Here is a 20,803-nt window from a genome sequence, read left to right on the forward strand (position 1 = left end):
ATTTCCTAAGCACACCATGCTCTTCACAGTTTTGCAGCCCTTCTGCTCATTTTAGACAAAGCTAGAGATTAGCTGAACTCAGAATCGACAAGTACATCTTTCTCAGTTTTTATCCAACACAACCTGCTTCCTCCAGATTTCATAAACTAAACTGAATACAAGCAGCAACTCCAAAACTTCTATGAGGTTTCAAAGCAGAAAGTTTACAGACTGACTGGATTTTGCTTTGGTTCACTGAACTGAAGAGGAGGGTATAGCTGCAAAACAGAACCCAGTCTGAATTTCAAGCATTCTGAAAATTCAGTACCACTCATACTTCAAGAAACTGCACTTTTAGTTAGGTTCTCCTGCAGATTTTCACTTCCTAATGTCAAACATGTCAGCTGTCGAGTGGTGGCAGAGGGAATACTGGCCATGAAGAAATGGAAAACTAGGAGCGTACTGACCCCCACTTCTGTCAAAATAAAAAAGCCCTGGAAGACAATTAAGTCCTGACATATCCCAGGCCCAATCTAAATGCAGGCTCACATCTGAGCTGAATGCCAGTATCTTCCAGATGATTTCTAGACGTCAAGTCAAGTAGGTGCTTAAATACTTCACTGAGACTTGGCTGGCCTGCAATTCAGAGATCTGAGCACAAAGTCACAGCACTTCCCATCCAGGGCAAGCTGCATACTCACAGGAAGACTTACCCTATCAAAGCTTTGTTCTTCCCTCACTTGCACTGACAAAGCTTTGTAAATGTTGTGAATACACCCTTGATACACACCTGAAGAAAGGAGCAGATACTTGGGCTTCCTGGCTTTTGTGCTGCAAGTGGAAATAACATTTTCTCTTCTTTAAATCATAAAAAACCATAAACCTCTAGCTATTTTTTTTAACAGAAGCCCCAGTAGTTAATTTAACTCACAACTAAATCAGACTCAGGTGAAAGCTGTGCAGTTAGAAGACAAAGAGTGTTTGAGTTGAGGTTCAAAGCCTTCTTTTGTCAATGCAATAATATGATTCTGTTTTTCTTTCTCCTGGAGAGTGTTACTATCTTCATATTTGAGCTTTAATTAGCTTCTCTGGGATTGTTAGTGCTTCCACAAGATCCTTTCTTCTAAGCTCTAATTATAGATACGAAATAGATTATCCCAGTGTTTTATGACCTTTTATAGTCAAATTGACTTCAGCTTCACACACACACAAATCCTAGCTGGGGAAGAGCACCTACACCAGATGCCCACAGTCCAGCAAAGAGCAGAGCTGTGCACCCATGTCCCTGTGCTGGTACTTTGTATTACACAAGTTCCAGGAGAGAAAATTCACATTATGGGAGCACCAGCAAAGAACTTGCTTATAAACAAAAACCAAGATTTATTCAATAGGTGTTTAAAATCAACTCTAACAGCATAATACTTTCAAAATAGAAAATATACGCAGACCAAAAATCTAGGAGGTTTGGCAACTAAATACAGAATATTTAATGAAGAAGATGTCGATTTTTTAAAGCTATCTGGTGGAAATAAATAAACCATGGAGTTGGGAGTTAGTGTGCACATGGGCATAATCCCACAAGGACAAGTGGGACAGGAAGACCCCTGGCAGAAAGGGGACAGATCCTATGGTTCCAGGTGCTCATAGAGCCTTGAGAAGTGGTAACTGGTGTAGAAGCAAAATGTCACTGCTGTGTGTGCATAGCTGGTCATTTTTATTAGATCCTTTGCTCAACTCCACCACTGCACTCCATAGGTTAGTTCCTTTGCTTTCCCGAGGAAACAAATCTGCCTTGCTAAGCCATACTAATCCCCAGGCAATAAGAACATGTCACTGGCCATCACTTAAGTGCTCTTTACGGACCGCCTCAGTGTAGGTTTTGGGATGCACAGAAAGGACAGACTCAAAGTTAATCTCTGAAATATCACCTGCCCCAAGTAGAGAATAGGCAACAAGCGCTGCTGTTATTGTTGCAGAAGAAATTTTCCCCGAGGATCTAAAAACAGACTTCATTGACTGTGTGATGGATATGTCATTTTAAACTACAATGATGTTTTAGGAAAACAAACAAAAAGCATCTTTCAAGACAGTATTAAAAGACTGCAAGAGTAAAAGACCACATAAAACTAGCTGGGGAACTCTGCTAGGATCTCACTCTATGACTGGCTTAATAATATATAAAATTGCTCCTCACTCAGGAACAAAAGTCTTTTTTAATTATTTATTTACTTACTTAACTTATCCATTAATTACTGAGATTGCAACAGTATGAGTGATTTACAGTGACACGCTCTGACAGCTTATACATCGTGAGTAATGCCATGCCAGGCACTTTGATATTTATATTAAGACAAATGGTGCATAATGTGATGCCCGTGCTAACAACGAACATAAATATTTAGTATTCCATGAAAAGCCTACTGGTGTGATTAATTTGGCCTTAACTTTGTCTTTCTCTGCAATCTTGCCTACCCGCTATTTATTTAAAGGCATATTTCCAGAGAACCCTCACTGAATGTGGTTACTAATCCTCACTGCAGTAGCAGCTTCTGGCAAGCAGCAAGCTCCCTTCCTATCCTTCAGCAAGATACTGGAGTCCATGAGAGCACAACGACAAGCACAGGAAAGCCATTAAGGAAGTGGAAGCTAAAGGAAAAGATAAGAGTGAACAAGAGGGAAAGATTTCCTATATTCTCTCCTTTCAGCCCAAAGATAGCCTTTTACTGCTCATCAATTCACATTTGTAATAGTTTGCTCAATTCTTAGAATTAACTCAACTTGCTGACTGTAAGGACAGGATCTGTGAGTATTGATCTCGTCAAAACAGGGGTACATCTCAGTTCTGGAAACTTTTTAAGTGTAACCCTTGATGTCTTGCACCCGCAAATCTACAATAGGTAGCACACAACTTGATATCTCTCCCATTCCTAACAAAAATGGCTGACCAAGTTTCTGAAAATTACTAACAGACTGAAAATTACTAGGAACAGACTTCCTCCATTTCCCAGCCGTCCTCAAGACACCTGAAAAACAGAGGACATTTTAGTATCTTCTTATCTAGAATATTGATCTATCTGTAAGAAGAGGAAGAGAAAGGTAATTTGTGTTCCTACCCGATACCCACGTATCAAAAATACACATTCAATACTGCAAGTATTATTTTACTTAAAAAAATGAACTAAACACAAATTAGCCAAGACAGACATGTTCCTCAATTAAGCATAATTGCTGTTAAGGAAGCTGCAACTGGGTATCTCCTTGGGTAGGGCAGTAAGAAGCCAGCAGATGATAAACCTGCATTGCCTTCTCTCTTTTCTCATTTTGCATATCCCTTCTACAATCCAGGAACACCCACACGAGCAGCATATTTCTATATTTATCCACTACTAATTCTTAATTGTTAAGGAACTGAACTCTCATTTAATTCTGTCATCCCAGTTGTCACACAAACAAAAAACTCACTCCATGCGAGTGCATAAATTCAGGCAGTGGTGATCTACTTGCATTGCTTACTGCACTATTTCATGTTTGTCAGCCAATACAACAGTTGGCTGCTTGCCAGTCAAGTGAACGCTGTGGTTTGCCCTGCTCTATTAAAGATTATTTACAAGGCAACTTGTTTGCATGAATGCAAATCATGAGATGCCTGGTCCACCTTTAATGCATTACAGAGGCATTAACTCCTCCCTCCTCTCTTGGCACTCACATTTTTAATGTGAGATTCCCTTCCACGATGAACTGCCATTGCACACTGCCATGCATGACACTCAGAGATGAAAGTGCTCAGTATTTAGGCTGTCACAACAAGGAATATCAGGCAGCTTCCGGGCTGCAGTACACCTCTGCAGGGAGAAAATATCAGGTGCTAAAAAGCTCTATAATACAGAGGAGATGAGAGCACCAAAGTCAAACAGGCAATGAAAGGCAGATTCAAATGAGCAGTAAGTAGAAATAAGCAATGTTCATGGCATACCTATTGTTAGTGACTGGGCTCAAAACCCTGTCACTTTCTTTGAGATGAATTGATCTTTTTAAGAAGTGCTTAAAAACTGCTATTAGGATGATGCAAAGCTGAATTTTGGTTGCTATAGTGCTTAGAGACCATTTTACATACAGGGGAAAAATCTCCCATTTGCTTGAGATGCATGGAAAGGCTTTGGTACTGCAGGAGGGTTCACGTATTTTAAAGTTCACAGCTCCTGCTTCTGGCTTGGGGCTGCTGTGGCAGCAAGAGAACAGTCTGCCCGTGTCTAATGGATGCCACAGGGCTCTGGATGGGACCAACCCACAGCACAGCTTCAGCTGCTCTACAGGACTCCAACACAACAGTTTACCACCACAAGTACCAAGCTGCCATTTACATTCCCTTATGCTTTGGAAAGCTGCAAGAATTTATTGGAGATCAAGTCCTAAAATGCATGGAAAAGGGTGAATAATAAATGGTAGGCATTGTGATTTATGTGCTTAAAAAGGAAGGCCAGTTAAAAAGAATTAATTGGTTTATGAATTCAAAAGAAAATAGAAGTTCTTTCTATTTCACCTTTAAATGTCCTAGTCTCAAAGAGAGCAACACTGAGGCAAAAAGTAATTACTTAGAGACTCATTTTTATCCTTCCCCCAAAACTAAGTGAAAGCCCCACTTCCCCTAGAGCATGAAAATTACAGTATATCAATCACATTAAGCAAGAGCCACCAGCAGCCACTCCAGATTTCTGCAGGGTTGTGTACTGCGTTACCCAGCAACATCAGACATCTTGTCTTCTGAAAAATCACACTGAGCAAATCAAAATAACCTAACAATTGCTTAGATGCGTCTAATTCTTTTACACACACTCACAGCTGCTCAGAGATCGCAATGAAAATTCACATGTAAGCCCCACTTAGTTGCGCTTCGCCTCTTTAAGGTACATTTTTTCAACAGAGGAAAAGAGTCCAATTTATGACTGATACAAAATTAGCATAGGGGTTATTGCAATTTCTGAGTATTTTTCACCATCCTGCAGCGTGTGGTATCTGTGACTTACACAATGCACACGGCTGACAAATTTTGGTTAAACTAATCTCTGGTGTTGTTCTCACTTCAAGCAATTTTAAAAGTGCACACTCCCATTAGGAGAAGAAAAAGTAATTTCCAAAGCACAAAGCAAATGCTTGATATCACAGAGTACAGAAATGCCCCATTCAGTGCAATAACGGCCGCTAATGAAGCTTTCATTTCCTAGCTCCATGACTACATTTTACCATGAAACCTGAAGTAGGCAAGATATGCAGAGTGACAAATACAGCACAACCGGTTCCCTAACAGAACTGTTTCATGTTTAGTTTAACCTACAGCCTTTGACCCAGTCATGCACAGCACATACCTAATTCTAAAATGTCATCTTTCTTAAGTCTTTATCTCTTACCCTCTTTCCCTCCCCTCTGAACATCAACCAGCTCCTGGCCATAGGCAAGCCATTGTATGTACAAGTATTTCATGGGTGCTTGGTGCAACCACCTGGTGCTCCCATTTTTTCTCAAATGCAGGAAAAAATAAGTAAGTTTGGTGAGTGCACTGACAGCCTGGATTGCTAAAAGATGTTAGCCTTGAAGAGCTTTTTATTTAGTTTTTTTTTGTTTCTTTCTTATGTTACTTCAAAAGTTTTCCCAGTGGCTCTGATCTGTAATAGAATATTAAGCTGCAAAACATCTCCCGTAGCTTTGTTGGTCACAGTTACTGAGAAGATTTGATTCCTACTGTTCTTAAAAGGCGAGTGACAGACTTTGCTGGGGCGTACATGACCTTTCTGAAGCAGCAGCCCAGTAGGAACCACGTCGATTGCTCCAACCTGTTCAATGAGCAACAGCCGCAGAGCCAGCGGGAGAACAAGCCCTGATGCCTGCAGTTAAATAACAGCACCTCAGGAGAGCGCATTTAGGAAGCAGCTGAAGACTGGAAGGTCACTCTGGATGAATCGCCCCTTTCTCAGGGGCTGGCACCGCGGCCAGGCAGCAGCTCCTCTGGCTGGCACTGGTTGCAACACAGTGGTCTGGATCATGAAGACACCCAGCACTTTGAAAGAAGTGGTCTTTCAATATACTTCAGCTTTTCTCTGTAATTTATCATACTTAAAGCAATACCGAATTTCTCTCAGAAATTCACAAAACCCAAAGTCTTGAGCTGCTTTCAAACAAACACGAAGGCTCTGCAGCCAATGGTCTGCCTGTCCTTCCACACTTACCTCCACTGAGGTCTCCCATGCACCTCTGAGGTTCCCAAACACACCTCACCCACAGAGATCAATGCTTTTGTACCTTCTAACCTTCCTCAAGGTGGTTTTATACAGTTACAAAGCTTCTTCACATCACACACAGCATCAGTCTGAGCTCCTATCCCACTCACTGAATTCTGAATTCACTGCACACTTTGCCACTAACTCCTCCAAACCCTTACCAATCTCAAGAAGGATCCCAGGGTGGTCAAATCCCAGGATGGTCAACATGTGTCAAATAAGAGTCAAAGAACTCTTCACTGAACAAAATTTGACTTCCAGAAAACTGTAAGAAGAAAGCAGAAGTACCCAAATGGGGATATCTATTGTGTTCTGAGCTTGCACAACAAGTGAGCACAGGCACAAGAAGTGCTGTGGCATGCTTAAGCCTTCTGAGATACCATGCTGAACACAACAGTCATCCAAGCATGCAGGAGCCCTTTTCCTCAATGCAGTTTCAGCTAACCTTACCTCTCCAGCCATACGCTGCCACAAGAACCCATGAACTGCTTGCCCCAGAGCCACAGTGTGAAGCCTTCCTGCTCTGTCTCCTCTTGTTTATTTTTTCCACTGCTTCAGGTGCCTCTGAAGCTGTCCAAATGACAGACAAAAATCACATTGATACCATGTCTCTATTCACACTTATTCTAGTCTTTGGGTATTTCAGCTGTCCTTAAGAGAAGGTATGTTTAGAGCTTTCCTGCACTTAGTCTGTCTGAAGGGCTGGCATGGGTGTCAGTCATAATAAACCCAGTGTGATGCCTCCTAAGGTGTACCCATTTCTCAGCACAATGACAGGAACACCCAGCAGCTAAGTGGTATTTTCTAACAGCCTAAAAGCTGCCATGAGCTGTTTCACTGTCAACTTAAAGAGCAAGACTTTTCAAAAGTGGATCTTGTACTACAAGCAATATGAGCTTGAAGTAACCCAAAACAAATACATGTCCATTATTTTTTTATTTCCTTGAATTTGCCATATCTGGCACCTTCCCCTCCTTTTTAAAAGCTTTTCTAATCCAGAATGGCATAAGAAGTACAGTGCTGTAAAGTGCACACAATGATGTCTAGCTGTGTAACCTGGCAATAGCTTCACAATAACTGTTTTCCCAAAACCCATTAGTATACTTTCCTGAAGTTCCAGTTAGCAATATAAAAAAAAAAATAAAGTAATGCTTAAGCTGTACAAGTTGTATAAAACCCTAGAGCAGGCAGTGCGCTCCTTGGCACAATCACACTTTTCACAAATGGAATTTTTATCACAGTATTTCATTTCCAGTCAATCGAGATCTGTATTTATAGACCATTTTTCAAATATATTACTCAGCATCTGCTCTTTCTATCTCTGGTAAATATTTTTGCCTTGTGCAAAGGATATGAGGGCAACACAGCCAAGATGAATTCTTGCATCCAGAGTCTAGCAGCTGAGACGACAGTGACATACAGCAAGATATTAGAGCTCTATAGTATTAGGAATATACAGTAAGTCTGAATAAAGGATGCAGCCCAGAGTTTTATAGCTTCTGGCCCAGGAAAGCACAGATAAAGATGCACATCTAATGTAACAAACTGCCAACTTTAGTCATTCAGAATAGTATGTCCCATCAATTAAATTTAACCTTTTATCATCTCATCAGGGCCAGCCCAGGTGCCTTTGATGGCAGCTTGGCCTATTTCACGCACTGCAATGCAGCTCAGCAGGGAGGTATGTGTCTAGCTAAGAGAAACAAAATAGAACTTTCAGTTATTAAAGAGTTTAACTGCTACTAGATGGACAGAAGTATTACAGAACGTAATCCAGGTGATGTAGTTAAGAAGTTTGGCCATTTAGAGTGCTAAGATTACCCCTCTACTAAAAGACTGATGTGTGTTTCTAACTAGCAGCAGAGCACTGCTCCAAGCAGGTGCTCAGTTACTGGGAGCAGGTGTTGTGCTTTAGGGCCAAAACGTGCTGCCTAAGAGAAGAACATAAGCTGTCTCCCATTAGCAAGAATATTTGGGGTTTTTGTATTGATGGTAAATTTCCCTTTCAGGAGTCAATCCAGACTTTGTGAAAGCAAACACACTTAGAAGACAGAACAGGTTAAGCCTATCTTCACTCCAGCAGTTTTGCACGTACACCATTTACGCCTGCAGCCTTATCAACATTCAAAGCCACATCAATTTATCTAATACTAAGATTTTTAAACAGCTAATGAATTCTGAGCACGGCCAGAACTAGCTGAATTCAAATTTGCTTTATATTGAGTTCCCTTAACTCAGTGAAGCAGGCAGCTTAGTGTGCCATTAAGACCTTCTGCACAAGTTATTTTACCTGCTATGTAGGCTCTTAATATTATAACAAAAATAACAAATGATTAAGAACCAATGCAATGGAAAGTCAGTCTAAGGTAACAGAGAGACAGAAGGGTTATAGGAAATAAAGATCAAATTCAAGTCTCAGTGCCACTGTCAGGATTGTAAAAAAAAGCTAAACAACATATTTAATGTCAGCTTAGTCAAATTGCTTAAGTGATGCAGGATGAGGACTACTTTGAGATGTAGAGCTTTAGCACAGTGAGTTTTGAATTCCCTTGATAAGAGAACTATTTTGTTCTGTTCTTATTTGCCTATTTATATAAATTGCCATAACAGGATATATAAATAACAGAAACAATCCTGTGATGGTAAGCAATCCATACAAATTCTATCACAGCAATAAACTCTCTCAGAATTTTACCCACAAGGCTCCTGATAACCTCATCCAATAAGGAATTCAGTCACTTCACCAGTCAAGAACCAGAAAGGTGGGCTGATAACTGCCTTTGGAAGTAACACTAGAGAAAATCTACAGATGCAGCTTCTCAAATGGAATTAATTCCACGAGGCTGGGACACAGATTCATTTCAAGCTCATTTTTCCTGCTTCTTTCCAAGTTAAAATACTTCCAAATTGATATGCTTTAAACCCCAGTGACTGCCTCGACTTTCTAATGTAATATCTTTGTGGGCAGAATCCTGGAAGACAAAAATTATTGGCACATGGCAATATTATTTAATTTAACTCCATCTGCGGGCTAAAAACACTTAATCAAAATTCCAATGGAATTAACTATACTTAATGTACTCACACTATGACTGAATTTTAATAGCCTAGAATTAAGGCTAGGACAGTTTGAAGAGGGAGACGTGAAAATTGAGCTACTCATCTTCTCATTCAAAGTCCTGCAAGTTTGTCTTAATTTTTAACATCATGAAGGACCTCCAGTCGTGACAGTCATGACAGCTTTCACAGTTCAGTGCATACTCTGCAAAATGGGATAACATGGAAGTGAAGATGCTTTTTTCCTCCAAATAGTTTCCCACTAAAACATGAAATAATGAATAAAAACAGATTGAGACACCCAAAAGAAAAACACACACACAAAAAAACAGACATAAAAAAACAGCATTACTTTATGAAAACTTAGAGGATTAGTGCAATTTTTCTCACATTTTTGTCAGCAGAAATATTGTGAGTGATTTTAGTTACAATAACGTGATAAGCTTGTGTAACAGAGGCAAAATGGAAACTTTTCAAATAAGTGGTTCATACCAACATACAGGAGCAACAGCTGGGAGAGAAAGGCTGAACTGACATGCATCCCATGGAAAGCATGGGACATCCCAGAGTGGGTATCTGGCACTTGATGGAACAGGGGAGAGAAAAGCCAGGAAAAGCTGAATCTGGAGCAGTACAAAGCTCAAAGAAAATTTCTAAAAAGCTGTCTTGGCAACTGCATTTGGTATAGTTACGCACAGTGAAACTACATTTGTGAAGTCCGAACTCAAGAAATGAGCGTTCAAACTACTGAGAGCCTGGAAGAAGTTCTGCTTGATTAGTCAAGAAAAAAAGGCCAACCTTGGATATATTGCCAAGGATAAATCACTAAGATCAAGGTCTGTCTTGGCACAATGCTGAAAAAGAGGAGCATTTTGCAGCTGATGTGTATATTACAGACAAGGAGCAAACGGAAAGCGGGGAGCAGAAAAAAGCAGCAACTAATGGAAAAGTTCAATGTGTATCCAGTGCCAACTTGGTCTGAAAGCTGACCACTCCCTTCTAGCTTCTATAATAAGAAATGAACCAAGATACACAGAAAGAAAACACTTCTGTTTTCTCTTACTGTTGATCAAATGCAATATAAAAATCAGATTTATTGTTATTTGAATAATATGGGCCATTCTAGGGGTGAATTTAACATTGCAAAGAAAAAGATAAACATCTAGTCTTGTTCTTCTGTTACTACTATCCGAAGAGTTTGGATGGAAAAAGGAGTGCTGAGTCCCCAAATCTGAAAGCACTACGTGTATGAAACTGATCAACTGACTTAAACCAGGAGTGGGGGCTGGGCAGCATTCTTCAACATATCTTTTATTGAAACACCTCAGCACAGCATGGGAAGGACTTATCAGAACCTTTCCCTTATATAAAGTAACAGAACTGGATTAACACAAACTGTAAATGAAAATGAGAATGTTCCGTTACTAAAATCCATATGAAGTGGATTTTTGTTTCTTTCCTCAGGTTGCTTTTTTCTCCCTTCCTCTGATGTACCACTGAAGAACTGAATTGATTACTATTCAAGTTAATTTTTGAGGGCAACTCATGCTAACCTATTTAACAAATCTTAGTCATAGAAAGAAGTTTTAGAAAAGTACTTTCCAGACTTCACTGATGCACTGCCTTGTAGCAAAGAGCAATCTTTGTTTTTATATAAAAAAGACACTCCTGTTCAAAATCTTAGTTTGGGATTCTGATTAACTGGAATAACAGCTATTTGTCAATCAGGAATAAGAGGGGTACAGCTGAGCTGGTTATTGCAATTTCTCCTGCTAAGGCTCCAGCTGAGACTGGGAAAAAAAACAACAGTTTTGCCAAATGACACTGATAGCCTTTTGGAAGCTCATCTCTCACTTCTCTATGCTGAAAACACAGGCTTCTATCAGAGACATTTTATTCTCACCATCGCCAAGCACAATACTGCCAAACCCAACCACCACAAAAAGCACTGCCCTGTATGGATTTCCTATCGATCGGTCTTCTACCATGAATGGGATTATTTTCTTCTTTGACCTCAGTACAGGGAGCTATTTAGAAGTCTTTCAAAATCCGGTTTTCTATTGTTCAGAGACAGATTTGAATGTATTGACTTTGAACAAGAACTGGTTTTGTTTGGTTTTTTTTTTTACAATTGCTTTTCTCTGAAATCGTTTTCCTCCCATCCTGCTCCTCTGTTCTGTCCCTCCCTTCCCAAGGTGGATGCAAACTTCAGGCTGCCTGAGTAGCTTTTAAATGTTAAACAAAACACATCAGCTTGCAATGTCTGTCTCAGCAGAAAGTCAATATCCACTCTAGCAGCAATCAAGCACCCAAGCATGCAGGCTACAGCAAAAGCCTGTAAAAACATAGCAGCAAAGCTGAGACTGGTGCAAGTAAACATTTTCTTGTAAGCCTCCAGATGAAACCAACTTTATCTAAAAAATTACAACAGCTTTGATCAACCTGAACTAAACGCTGGGATTCTGTGTGTGGCCAAGTGACATTCTGAACCATGCCACGCACAAGTATCTTCTATTGAGTTTACTGAAATCCCAGTAAGAAAATACCTGTGTAACTTTTCCAATTCTAAATCCCTTATGTGCCCTGAAATCTAGCTACATTGCATCTTTGTATTTTTGCTGCTTCTATAAACGCAAACAGTGAGAAAAATGCTTGTTTTCTATCAACACAACTTTGAAAACCCTTATCTAAAAACTAAACTCATTTCACAAGGGTCACTGAACATGCACTGGATGACAAATGTCTTTTATCACTACCAATCTTGGGAAGTGTCTCAATGAAGAAGTGTCCCAGTGCAGAACAATACTGCACACACTAGAAATGGCCTGATTTTTTTTCCCCAGATAGACTAGAAATAATGTAGCTAGTCCAGAAAAGATTTTTAACCTTTATCATATATACACAGAAATGCTTTTGTCCTTGTAAAAAATCCACAGAAAGAGACTAAAAACTCCAATGGCTTCAAAATAATTTGTATAATAATAAATAGCCCAAATAAGCACTACATAATTTTACCTTTAAATAAGTAATCTTGAAAAACGTTTATAATCTTGGAATGGGGTGGCTGCTGTTGGGGCTACATGCTGAGAGGCAGAACAGACAGGAAATTGCTTCTGTGCTTACCCATATAAATTCAGTTCTTACCACTGATGGACACAAGCACCTAAGGTCTTGGGCACATGCTGAGGCAAAAGGAATTGATTTAATTTCTATGTAATAGAGTTTTGTCTCTTCAAAGGGAATTGCTAAACTAATTATAATATAATTAATCCAACGATCCAGTCTTCTTAAAGCACCTCCTGTTGTCAGTGATGCAGTATTCTTGGCAAATGGGTGGGAAAAAGAGAATGATGAACTCATGGAACAACAATCATTTTGAAGAACTGAGATTTCCTGTAAGGTCTCCAAAAGGTTTCCTAACAGACTAACACCTACTGAGGTAATCATTTTCCATACATCACACTAAAGAACCAAATCCAGCAAGGATTTGCAAGCACTCACAGCATTCAGCACATCACAAGCTCTACTGAAGTCAGTGCAACCAAGCCATGCTATGAGAAAAACACATACATGCGTAAGGGCATGCATGATTAGCTTAAGATCAAATGGAAAAATATTCAAATGCAAAAATGGCATTAAGTGGGTACCTGATACGGGTAGATAGGTCAGCACATGACTGATTTCTGGACTGTTTAAAAAATCAAAGTCTTGATATTGCTGGCAAAATTTGATAAGAGCAACTAAGAGATCCATTTGGGGGAAAAGAAATGGATGCTGAAAACAGGGCTTCTACTTGGAACTCGATCTGAGCTGCAAGCACACAGTTCTCAGCCAAAATTCAGAGAATAACTCAGCCTCAAATCCCCGAAGGTTGTTTACAACATCTAAAAATGAATCAATCTCCAGAACTACAATTGTCTTCAGAGAAAAGTCTTATTTACAGACTGTACAATTAAAAAAAACAAACACAGATTTAAAGGTAGAGACTTATATCCTTAAAAGATACACCCTGAAAATCTACCTTTTGTTTATTTTGGGGAGATGCCTGCCTGTCTTCACTGTTTTACCACATTTCATCTCTGCACTTTGTTTAGAAAAATTTGCATACTTTAGCTTCATCAAGTTAATTTTAGGCTTATCCAATCTGTGCCCTATGGATCAGTATGGGGAAACCAGCACACAAGTTCTGAGTGCAGGCAAACTACAGAAAAAGAGGCCATGCAGAGCATGGGAAGTAATGCAGCAGGCCAGTTGTCTGGGTGATAAATACAATAACTGCCCCGGCCAAGGAACTGCTACCTCTAATGAAAGTGTGTGTTACAGACAGCATCCTGCTTTGACAGTTTGTGAAACCAGCAGAAGGCACAGTTTGCTCATTGTATGTTGTGTCAGCTTCCTAAAGAAGGAAAAGGAATTCATTTTTAACATATTTCCTAGAAACAAAGAAACATTCATGAACTAAAACCTCTTCCACATTTCTTCTCCATATCCCTACTCCTTTCTTTACCTTCAGTTAAAGAAATGTCATTGTTGTGTCCTTAGAAATGTTATTATAAATTCAGTTTAACATTTAGCTTAACAGTTTTACTGGGCTGGAGCACACAGAGCTGTGCTATAAGAAAAAGCCATTGGAACAATGCTGCTGGCCCTTGTGACAGTAAGTGGGCTCAAGCAGCCTGCCAGGCACAGGGAGCTGGCACAGGGACAGAGAGCCACTTTGTCACATCCCTCCCCTAAAGCACGGTGCTCAAACAGGTGCTACCTGGGATTTGTTTAGATCTTACAAGAGCTCACATTCCCAGGACTGCATACAGCCAGCTGCATTTGAGGTAGCACACAGTCAGAAAGCATTCAGAGTTCAAAACAAGGAACAACGAGAGCTGGGAACAGCTATCATGGAAAAACCTAGCAACACAAAATGATGCCACAACAAAAGAACAACTTCATCTTAATTCAGGGCTCATAAGCAGTTACAGACTCCAAATTATCTACAAACTGTAATCATTTCTCCCACAATGACAGAGCCATTTTGCACACAAGCATGACCACTCTTGAACTCATGACTTTTTAAAATCAAACTTCTGTCTCAACAGTAGAATTTAATCTCTTTTATTTATGGTTCTCCCAATTCCCCAAACAATTAGGTCTCAACTGGAACAGGGAGGCATCGACAGAGCCGGAGCTCTCTTCCCACACAGCAGTGAGCCGGGTTCTCCTCCTTGCTGGCAATTTGGCATCTGTGTGGCATTGCAAGGTCACACTGATTTGTAGCACCAGGGGATTACAGAAGCCTCAGGCGTATGGCAGAAGCCTTCACTTTCCACTAGAAGCTCACTGAATTACTTCCTAATTTACGGTTATGGCAAACAGTTGTCAAAGACTCTTCTGCCCACAGCCCAGAAAGGCAAAGAGCAATGAATTAACTTGAGAAGAGATGCAAAGTTTCTGTCTTGCAAGGTAAGACATCATAATCCCATACTCAGGTTTATTTACTTTCTAATGACAAAACCAGCATCCTTGAAATGCACAGTCCTGGAGGACATAGGAAAGATGACAGCTTTCCAAAATCAGGTAAATCATAAGCTTGTATCGAAGATGACAGAATACTGTTGTTACAGTTGAGATTCTGTTTAATATCAATTTAGAAAAAAAAAAATCTGAAGCTTTAGTCAGAAATTGTTTAACTGGTGCAAAACACAAAGCCTGAATTACATTTCTCCATGATGAGGGGAGATAAATGTATAAATCACAGGTCTCACACCTGGAACACTGTGCTCAGCCCACACCTCCACTGACTTGGCCTTTGCTTACTCACCCATAAATGGAACATGAAAGCACTTCTGTCAGGCAAAATAATTTGAAGGAGATCCTGTAGATTTAGGAGCACAAACACAGGAATTTTTTGCAAGTAAACTGAGGGCTTTGTATACTTCTGGATTCAGAATAAATAGAAAGAGTTTTCTAAATAGAAAGAAAAAGAGAGACAGAAAAGCTCAACTCCAGCAAACCATCTGTAGCAATACAGCAAATCCAAACAAAAAGACCACAAAGAGCCTGGACTGAACAGCCACAGTTCAAATGACAACACAGCATGTGGGATGCTAGTCTCCTAGGTATGCTAAAGGGGAAGAAATGGGAGATATTAATCCTTAAAATTGTCAAACGAAGCAAAGAGTAACAAAGAAGTAAAGGAGGCACTACAGCGGAACAGGCAGATTATCAGGGTCTTCAGGTACAGGCATTAGAAACTCAGTGGGAGCAAGAAGATGCATCTGTATAAAGGGATGACTTAGTTTAACAACTGAAGCAGACTGAAGTGACAAGAAATAAGCCAGGCTTGATAAATATTGTAGACAGAAACCTTCAAAGATCTAGAGATCATGGAAATATTAGCTTCAAAAATTTAATTACTCAGGCCTGATTCCCAGTAACACAAACCTCTCTTACAGGGACCCAGCTGTTGCAAGGACCTCGGCAGGAAGGAGCCTTACTGAGCAGTTCTGCTGTGCAACTCACCCTCCATGCTCTAGACACTGAGACACAGCATTCAATACTTCATCCATCCATAAAATCTGTGCAAAGAGTTTCAACCATCACAAGAGAAGCAGAAAATCTTATTTCTACGGCAGCACTGATGATACTAGAAGCATCACAGCCATGGTAATGCTGCTCTCCTCTGCAAGCCTGCAGACGGACTTCTGTACTGATCTCAAGGACAACCAAATGACAGGCATCAGGAAGAAGCCAGTTCCTAAGCAACACTGCATTTCTGCACCCCATGGCACCAGCAGCATGCAGCCTTGCTGGAGGCTCTGCAATAGGTCTGGGGCATTGGCTGGGAAGCAAACTCAGCTTCTAACATCACCGTCTCCTCTCAGGCTGCTACTACAACTCCATACGGTGAAAACCATTGTGCTCACTTTTTTTTTGAGCCTCTGTATTTATCACTTGTCTCTTCAGCAGCAATCAGATCCTTCTGCTGTTGCACACTGCCAGGCAAAGGGATGCTCAGACTTCAGAGAGGGTCATGCACCACCAGCTTGGGTGCAACACCAAATGATTTACACCTCCCCGCAGCTACAGCTGGCAGATGATCCTCTGTGCAATCCTACCCTGCAGCAAACAATGCCTTGAGCAGCCCAAGCAGGATTACATGGCAGTGCTGCCACAGGCCCAGGGAGCACACAGGCCCACTGCATGAAACATCACCTGGAACATGGGAGAACCACTCCATGCACACCAACTTACTGCAGCCACAATGTGCATTACAGCACTTCTTGCACAATGCTGCAGCAGTGCCAAAGAAATAACACTACCTGTCCTCTGTCTCAGAAGGTACAGGGTGCCTGAAAAAAACCCAAGTGACAAACACTTTCCTAGTTACCAATAGAGCATTTCTTACAACAGACAAAGTAGAGGCACATACCACCATAACACAACCAGTGCAGAACACTGAGCCAAACAGAAGTTAATTTTTGCTAGCACACACAGACACAAAAGTTACATCCATTAATTGCACAAAGCTCCATGACTGGCTTGGCAGCAGGATTATTTTTTTTTTTTTGGTCATCATACATTTGTCTAGTGGCAATATTGTCCACAGCATATTTCTATATTCAAGGGCACAGCACAAAATGCCATGGAAGGGACACAGGATTCTTGCTCTGCAAAGCAATCCACTGATCATAACAAAATGTGGCAAAACGTCAATAGCTCCTGCACCAAGACATCTTAAGGATTCACAGCCCAGTAGATAAACAGTAAACTAAAAATAAAAAAGAATAACTTCATATTTAACGTTGACTATCAGCAGAGTAACAACTTCTTAGTGACATGGTACTCTTTACATGTAGCGTGCAATGTAAATTTATGAAGGCTAAAGCATAAAGTGTAACTATATGAATAGTAACTACAAATAAAAGTTGTCCCTCTGACCTCAGTGCAGTTTTCTTCTCAGAAAAAACTCAGATTTTTTTTTTTTACGAAAGGTTTATTTGTTCTTGCATCTTCTAATGCCACAAACGGATGTGGCACTGATTTGCACAATTTCTTCTGCTTCTAAAAGTGAGATTTACTTCTAAGCATCAGCACACAAACAACTTGTACAACTACATGACTTCTACCATAAGGGAAGTAGAAAATGCTCTCCAACTAAAATTTCTCCTATATCACTGAATATTTGAATGGCTAAATGTTCAGTTACCAAACATACAAATTGTAACCATTCCTCAATTAGAGCAGATGAAAAGATGTTGATAGTGAGCCTGTATTCCCCCTGGTGGAAACATGCAGGCACAAACATAGCCAGAGAAAACGTCAGCTCCCTCCCTGGTTTCCAGGAAACTGTGCATTCCTGCCTTTTATGACCAAATGTTGTCAGCTCACCAGTAACGACTTTCACATACTCTAGATGGGCTGGTCTTTCAAGTGCTCAAAGGTAATTTAGATTACATGCTCATTTATCTCTAGGCCTCTCTTGTGAGCAGCTGGTGCCAAATTGAATATGGTGCTCTTGTGACATGGGATTACACTGTCAGAAGAGCTAAGGAGGAACTAGCTAATTAATTTCAGTTAATTTTATTAAAAGACATACAGCTGCATGCAAACCAGCTTCCCACCAGGAGAAGCACAACTGGGTTCCTTTCACAAAGCCATGGATTAACAGCCACATCAGAACACACAGGTCTGTATCTGTGTGTCTGAGCAGCTCATGTGGGCAATTTGTTCCTCCTCTACCAAGGCTCAGAAAGCTGGGGATGAGCAAGAAAACACCACTGCAAGAAAGACTTAAAATGCTGTTTGCAAATTGTTCAAGGTATTCCTTACAACAGCTCCAAGTGTTGCTAAACAGCATGGATCCTTGGAACAGCCTCAGGCTGCTTTCCTGTCCCAAGGCACAACCTTCACAGACACCTTTGGGCTCTCCATGTGTTCTACGTGGAGCCAAGCAGTGTTGTTGTGAAAGCACCTCATCTCCCAGTGAGAATTTGGCAATAAGAAGCCTCTCTCTTCCTTTATATTCATAGAAGACCTAAACTGAATCCAGTGGCACTGCTCAGGGACTGCAGGAAAGCACGGATGTGCCAGCAGTGCAAGGAACCCACTCCTTAAGTGGATTCACTTTGCTAGGGGCTGGCCTGGAGAAAAGTTTACATTATACTGGAATCTGACACTAATTTGAAAGGATCTGTTCTATATAGATGGTCAGCCTGGCTCTGACCCATGAATGCAGAAAATGGCAAGCAGGATGCTACATGCTTCTGAAATAAACTTCTGGGTCAAATGTCAAGGCCAGCAACCCACCTTCAATTCTCCCCTCTTCCTTCCCTGACCATGACTTGCAAGCCATAACTGGATCACCAGTTTTCCTGCAGAGGAAATGAAAATAATATAGAAATAATTGCCTATGCCAAAACTTGCACATACTTTTTAATGCACACTGAATACACTGTAAAAATGTTCAAGGCTTGTTAAGAATGCAATATATAAACATCAAGCAGGATCTCCATTGAAACGGATACCAAAAAGCTTGCAGCACTATTTCATTTCCACATAGTGCTACTAGTTTTCTTTTCACATGAAAATATCATCACAGAAAGGTCTTCCTTGTCCCCTCTGAGGTTACAAAATACAACCATTCAGACACCTGGCTAGCTATTTTAAATGTCACCAAATCCAAAGCCCAGCACTGATGGAGTTGTTTGTTATTGCCTTGTTCTGTACATGCCAAAACATTTGCTCCATCATCAGCAGATCTTATTTATTCTGCTCTCAGTTGACGAAGCTTGAACCCACAGATGGCTGAAGCAAGTTCAGTCTACCAAACAAGCATCACAGAAGAAAAACTCTGGCAATGAACAGCATCTTTAACAAGTCACGCTTAAAGGAGATCAATAACATCTAATTTTTGTAAAGAATGCAGTAAATCCTTTCTACCTGTTGCATCTGTGCTCATACAGGTACTCAATGCAATCTCAGTTAATTTGGATGGACTGAAAGCATAAAACTAGTGTTTTAATTTACTTAGCTAAAGCAGGTGATTTTTTTTTTTTTAAACCAATATAAAATACATAATCTTTGCCAATTATTTCTTCTGCCCAGTACAACAAACAGGAAAGTTTCACAAATCAGTATAAAGATAGCACAGTAAACAGGCTACAATTTTTGTAGAAAATAGATTTCAAAACAAGTTAAATTACTCAATAAGAGGTTAACAAAACAACACTAAGTCAACTTTCTACTTATCTAAGCATTAATTCTGTTTTTAGCTTGGTAGAACTACACTGGTTTAGGGTCTAACAGAGTTAAAAATGCAGATCATAAGATAGCAATTTTTTCATGCAAAAAATAGTATAATAAATGAGACAATCAGACAAAAGCTAAGCTGATTAAGAGGCACACACGTACATCTGGAACCATACAGGTGTACTGTATGGGACAGGCATCTCACAATATTTGTAACAACCATGCCAAACTTGCCTTAGGAATACCTAAAAATAAATTATTTTCTACCTGTAGAAATAATAAAATTAACAAAATCTTACTGAGGAAGAAAACAGCATGGAAATTTCCTGCAATACTGATGCTTCCTCTCATTTTCCAGCCTTACATTTTCCACTCTCAGTAAGTTGTAGTTAACCAAGGAAATGCTCTCTGTTTATTACACACCAGGTATGACTCTTTTCCCCCAGCTCATTTTCTAGGACTCTGAAATGTTAAATAACAGAGGTCAGTGTTACGTTTCCCTGCAGATGAAAAGACGTTTTCATTTAAGGAAAGATCCAAGGAGGAGAAAACAATCTGAAAAGAAAGTAAATTCGCCTACATTACCTAATGCATTGCCTGTTTGTGGGGGATGGAGTGGGGGCACAGAGAAGAGCTAGGAACAGCAGAAACACGAGGCCGTATCTGAAACTGGTCAGTCACGCCGTCCTCACAAGTTTTTTTTGCTTTTTAATTAAAGGAATTTTAACAGTCAATTGCCCAAATTGTATCCCGAATGTTCTCTCAGGAGAGGTGATAAGGTTATAGCTTGGCATTTCTGCTCTCTTCCTTCAATTAAGACTTTTCTCTAAAATGTGCTCTACGTAGATTCAAAGCAAGGATTTATTTGTTACGGAGCTGCAGCCAGTATTTATAACCTCACTCAGAACAGGCTGCATTGCTCCTGGTTCATTGTTGTTTTAAGCCTATTGTAATCTACAAAATATGATCAGTTATTGTGGCAGCTCTGAGTATTTAAAGCAAAACCCATTTTTCTTTGTCAAACGCTTTATGTGATACAAGGAGATGTTAGGCACACAGACTGAGTCATTTTCTCATTAGCTCAGCCAAGCATATACATCTTTGCCCATCCTCTCCATGAATTTATGTTATGAAAAGATACATATTTGGAAGCAAATCACTTTCTCTGCACGTTAAAAAAAAAAAGTTGGAGACTGAGAAGGGGAGAAAGGGAGCAGCTGTAAGTAATCTGAATCCCGAGATACATGTAA

General features: G+C 40.1%; 1 protein-coding gene and 1 long non-coding RNA gene across 8 annotated transcripts in view; one reads left to right on the forward strand and one right to left on the reverse strand.

Moving 5' to 3' along the window:
- Positions 1-20,803, reverse strand: part of LOC149915756 (uncharacterized) — a 184,827-nt gene that overhangs the window by 5,316 nt on the left and 158,708 nt on the right. Inside the window, exon 4 of one of the 7 annotated variants that reach the window (XM_090151556.1) lies at positions 18,377-18,676. The exons of the other annotated variants lie outside the window; for them this stretch is intronic. Within the exon in view, the coding sequence (XP_090007682.1) occupies positions 18,559-18,676 (118 nt within the window). The 3' untranslated portion in view covers positions 18,377-18,558. Of the gene's footprint in view, positions 1-18,376; positions 18,677-20,803 lie in introns of those variants that run through there. 7 annotated transcript variants of the gene reach the window in all.
- On the forward strand, positions 17,404-19,231 carry LOC149915757 (uncharacterized). The gene is made up of 3 exons (XR_016471687.1): positions 17,404-17,745; positions 17,896-17,991; positions 19,084-19,231. It is a non-coding gene; the product is annotated as an uncharacterized LOC149915757 (long non-coding RNA).

The sequence above is a fragment of the Phasianus colchicus genome, chromosome 16 (assembly GCF_987193195.1).
Source record: "Phasianus colchicus chromosome 16, bPhaCol1.hap1.1, whole genome shotgun sequence".
In the NCBI taxonomy this organism is placed as follows: Eukaryota; Metazoa; Chordata; class Aves; order Galliformes; family Phasianidae; genus Phasianus; species Phasianus colchicus.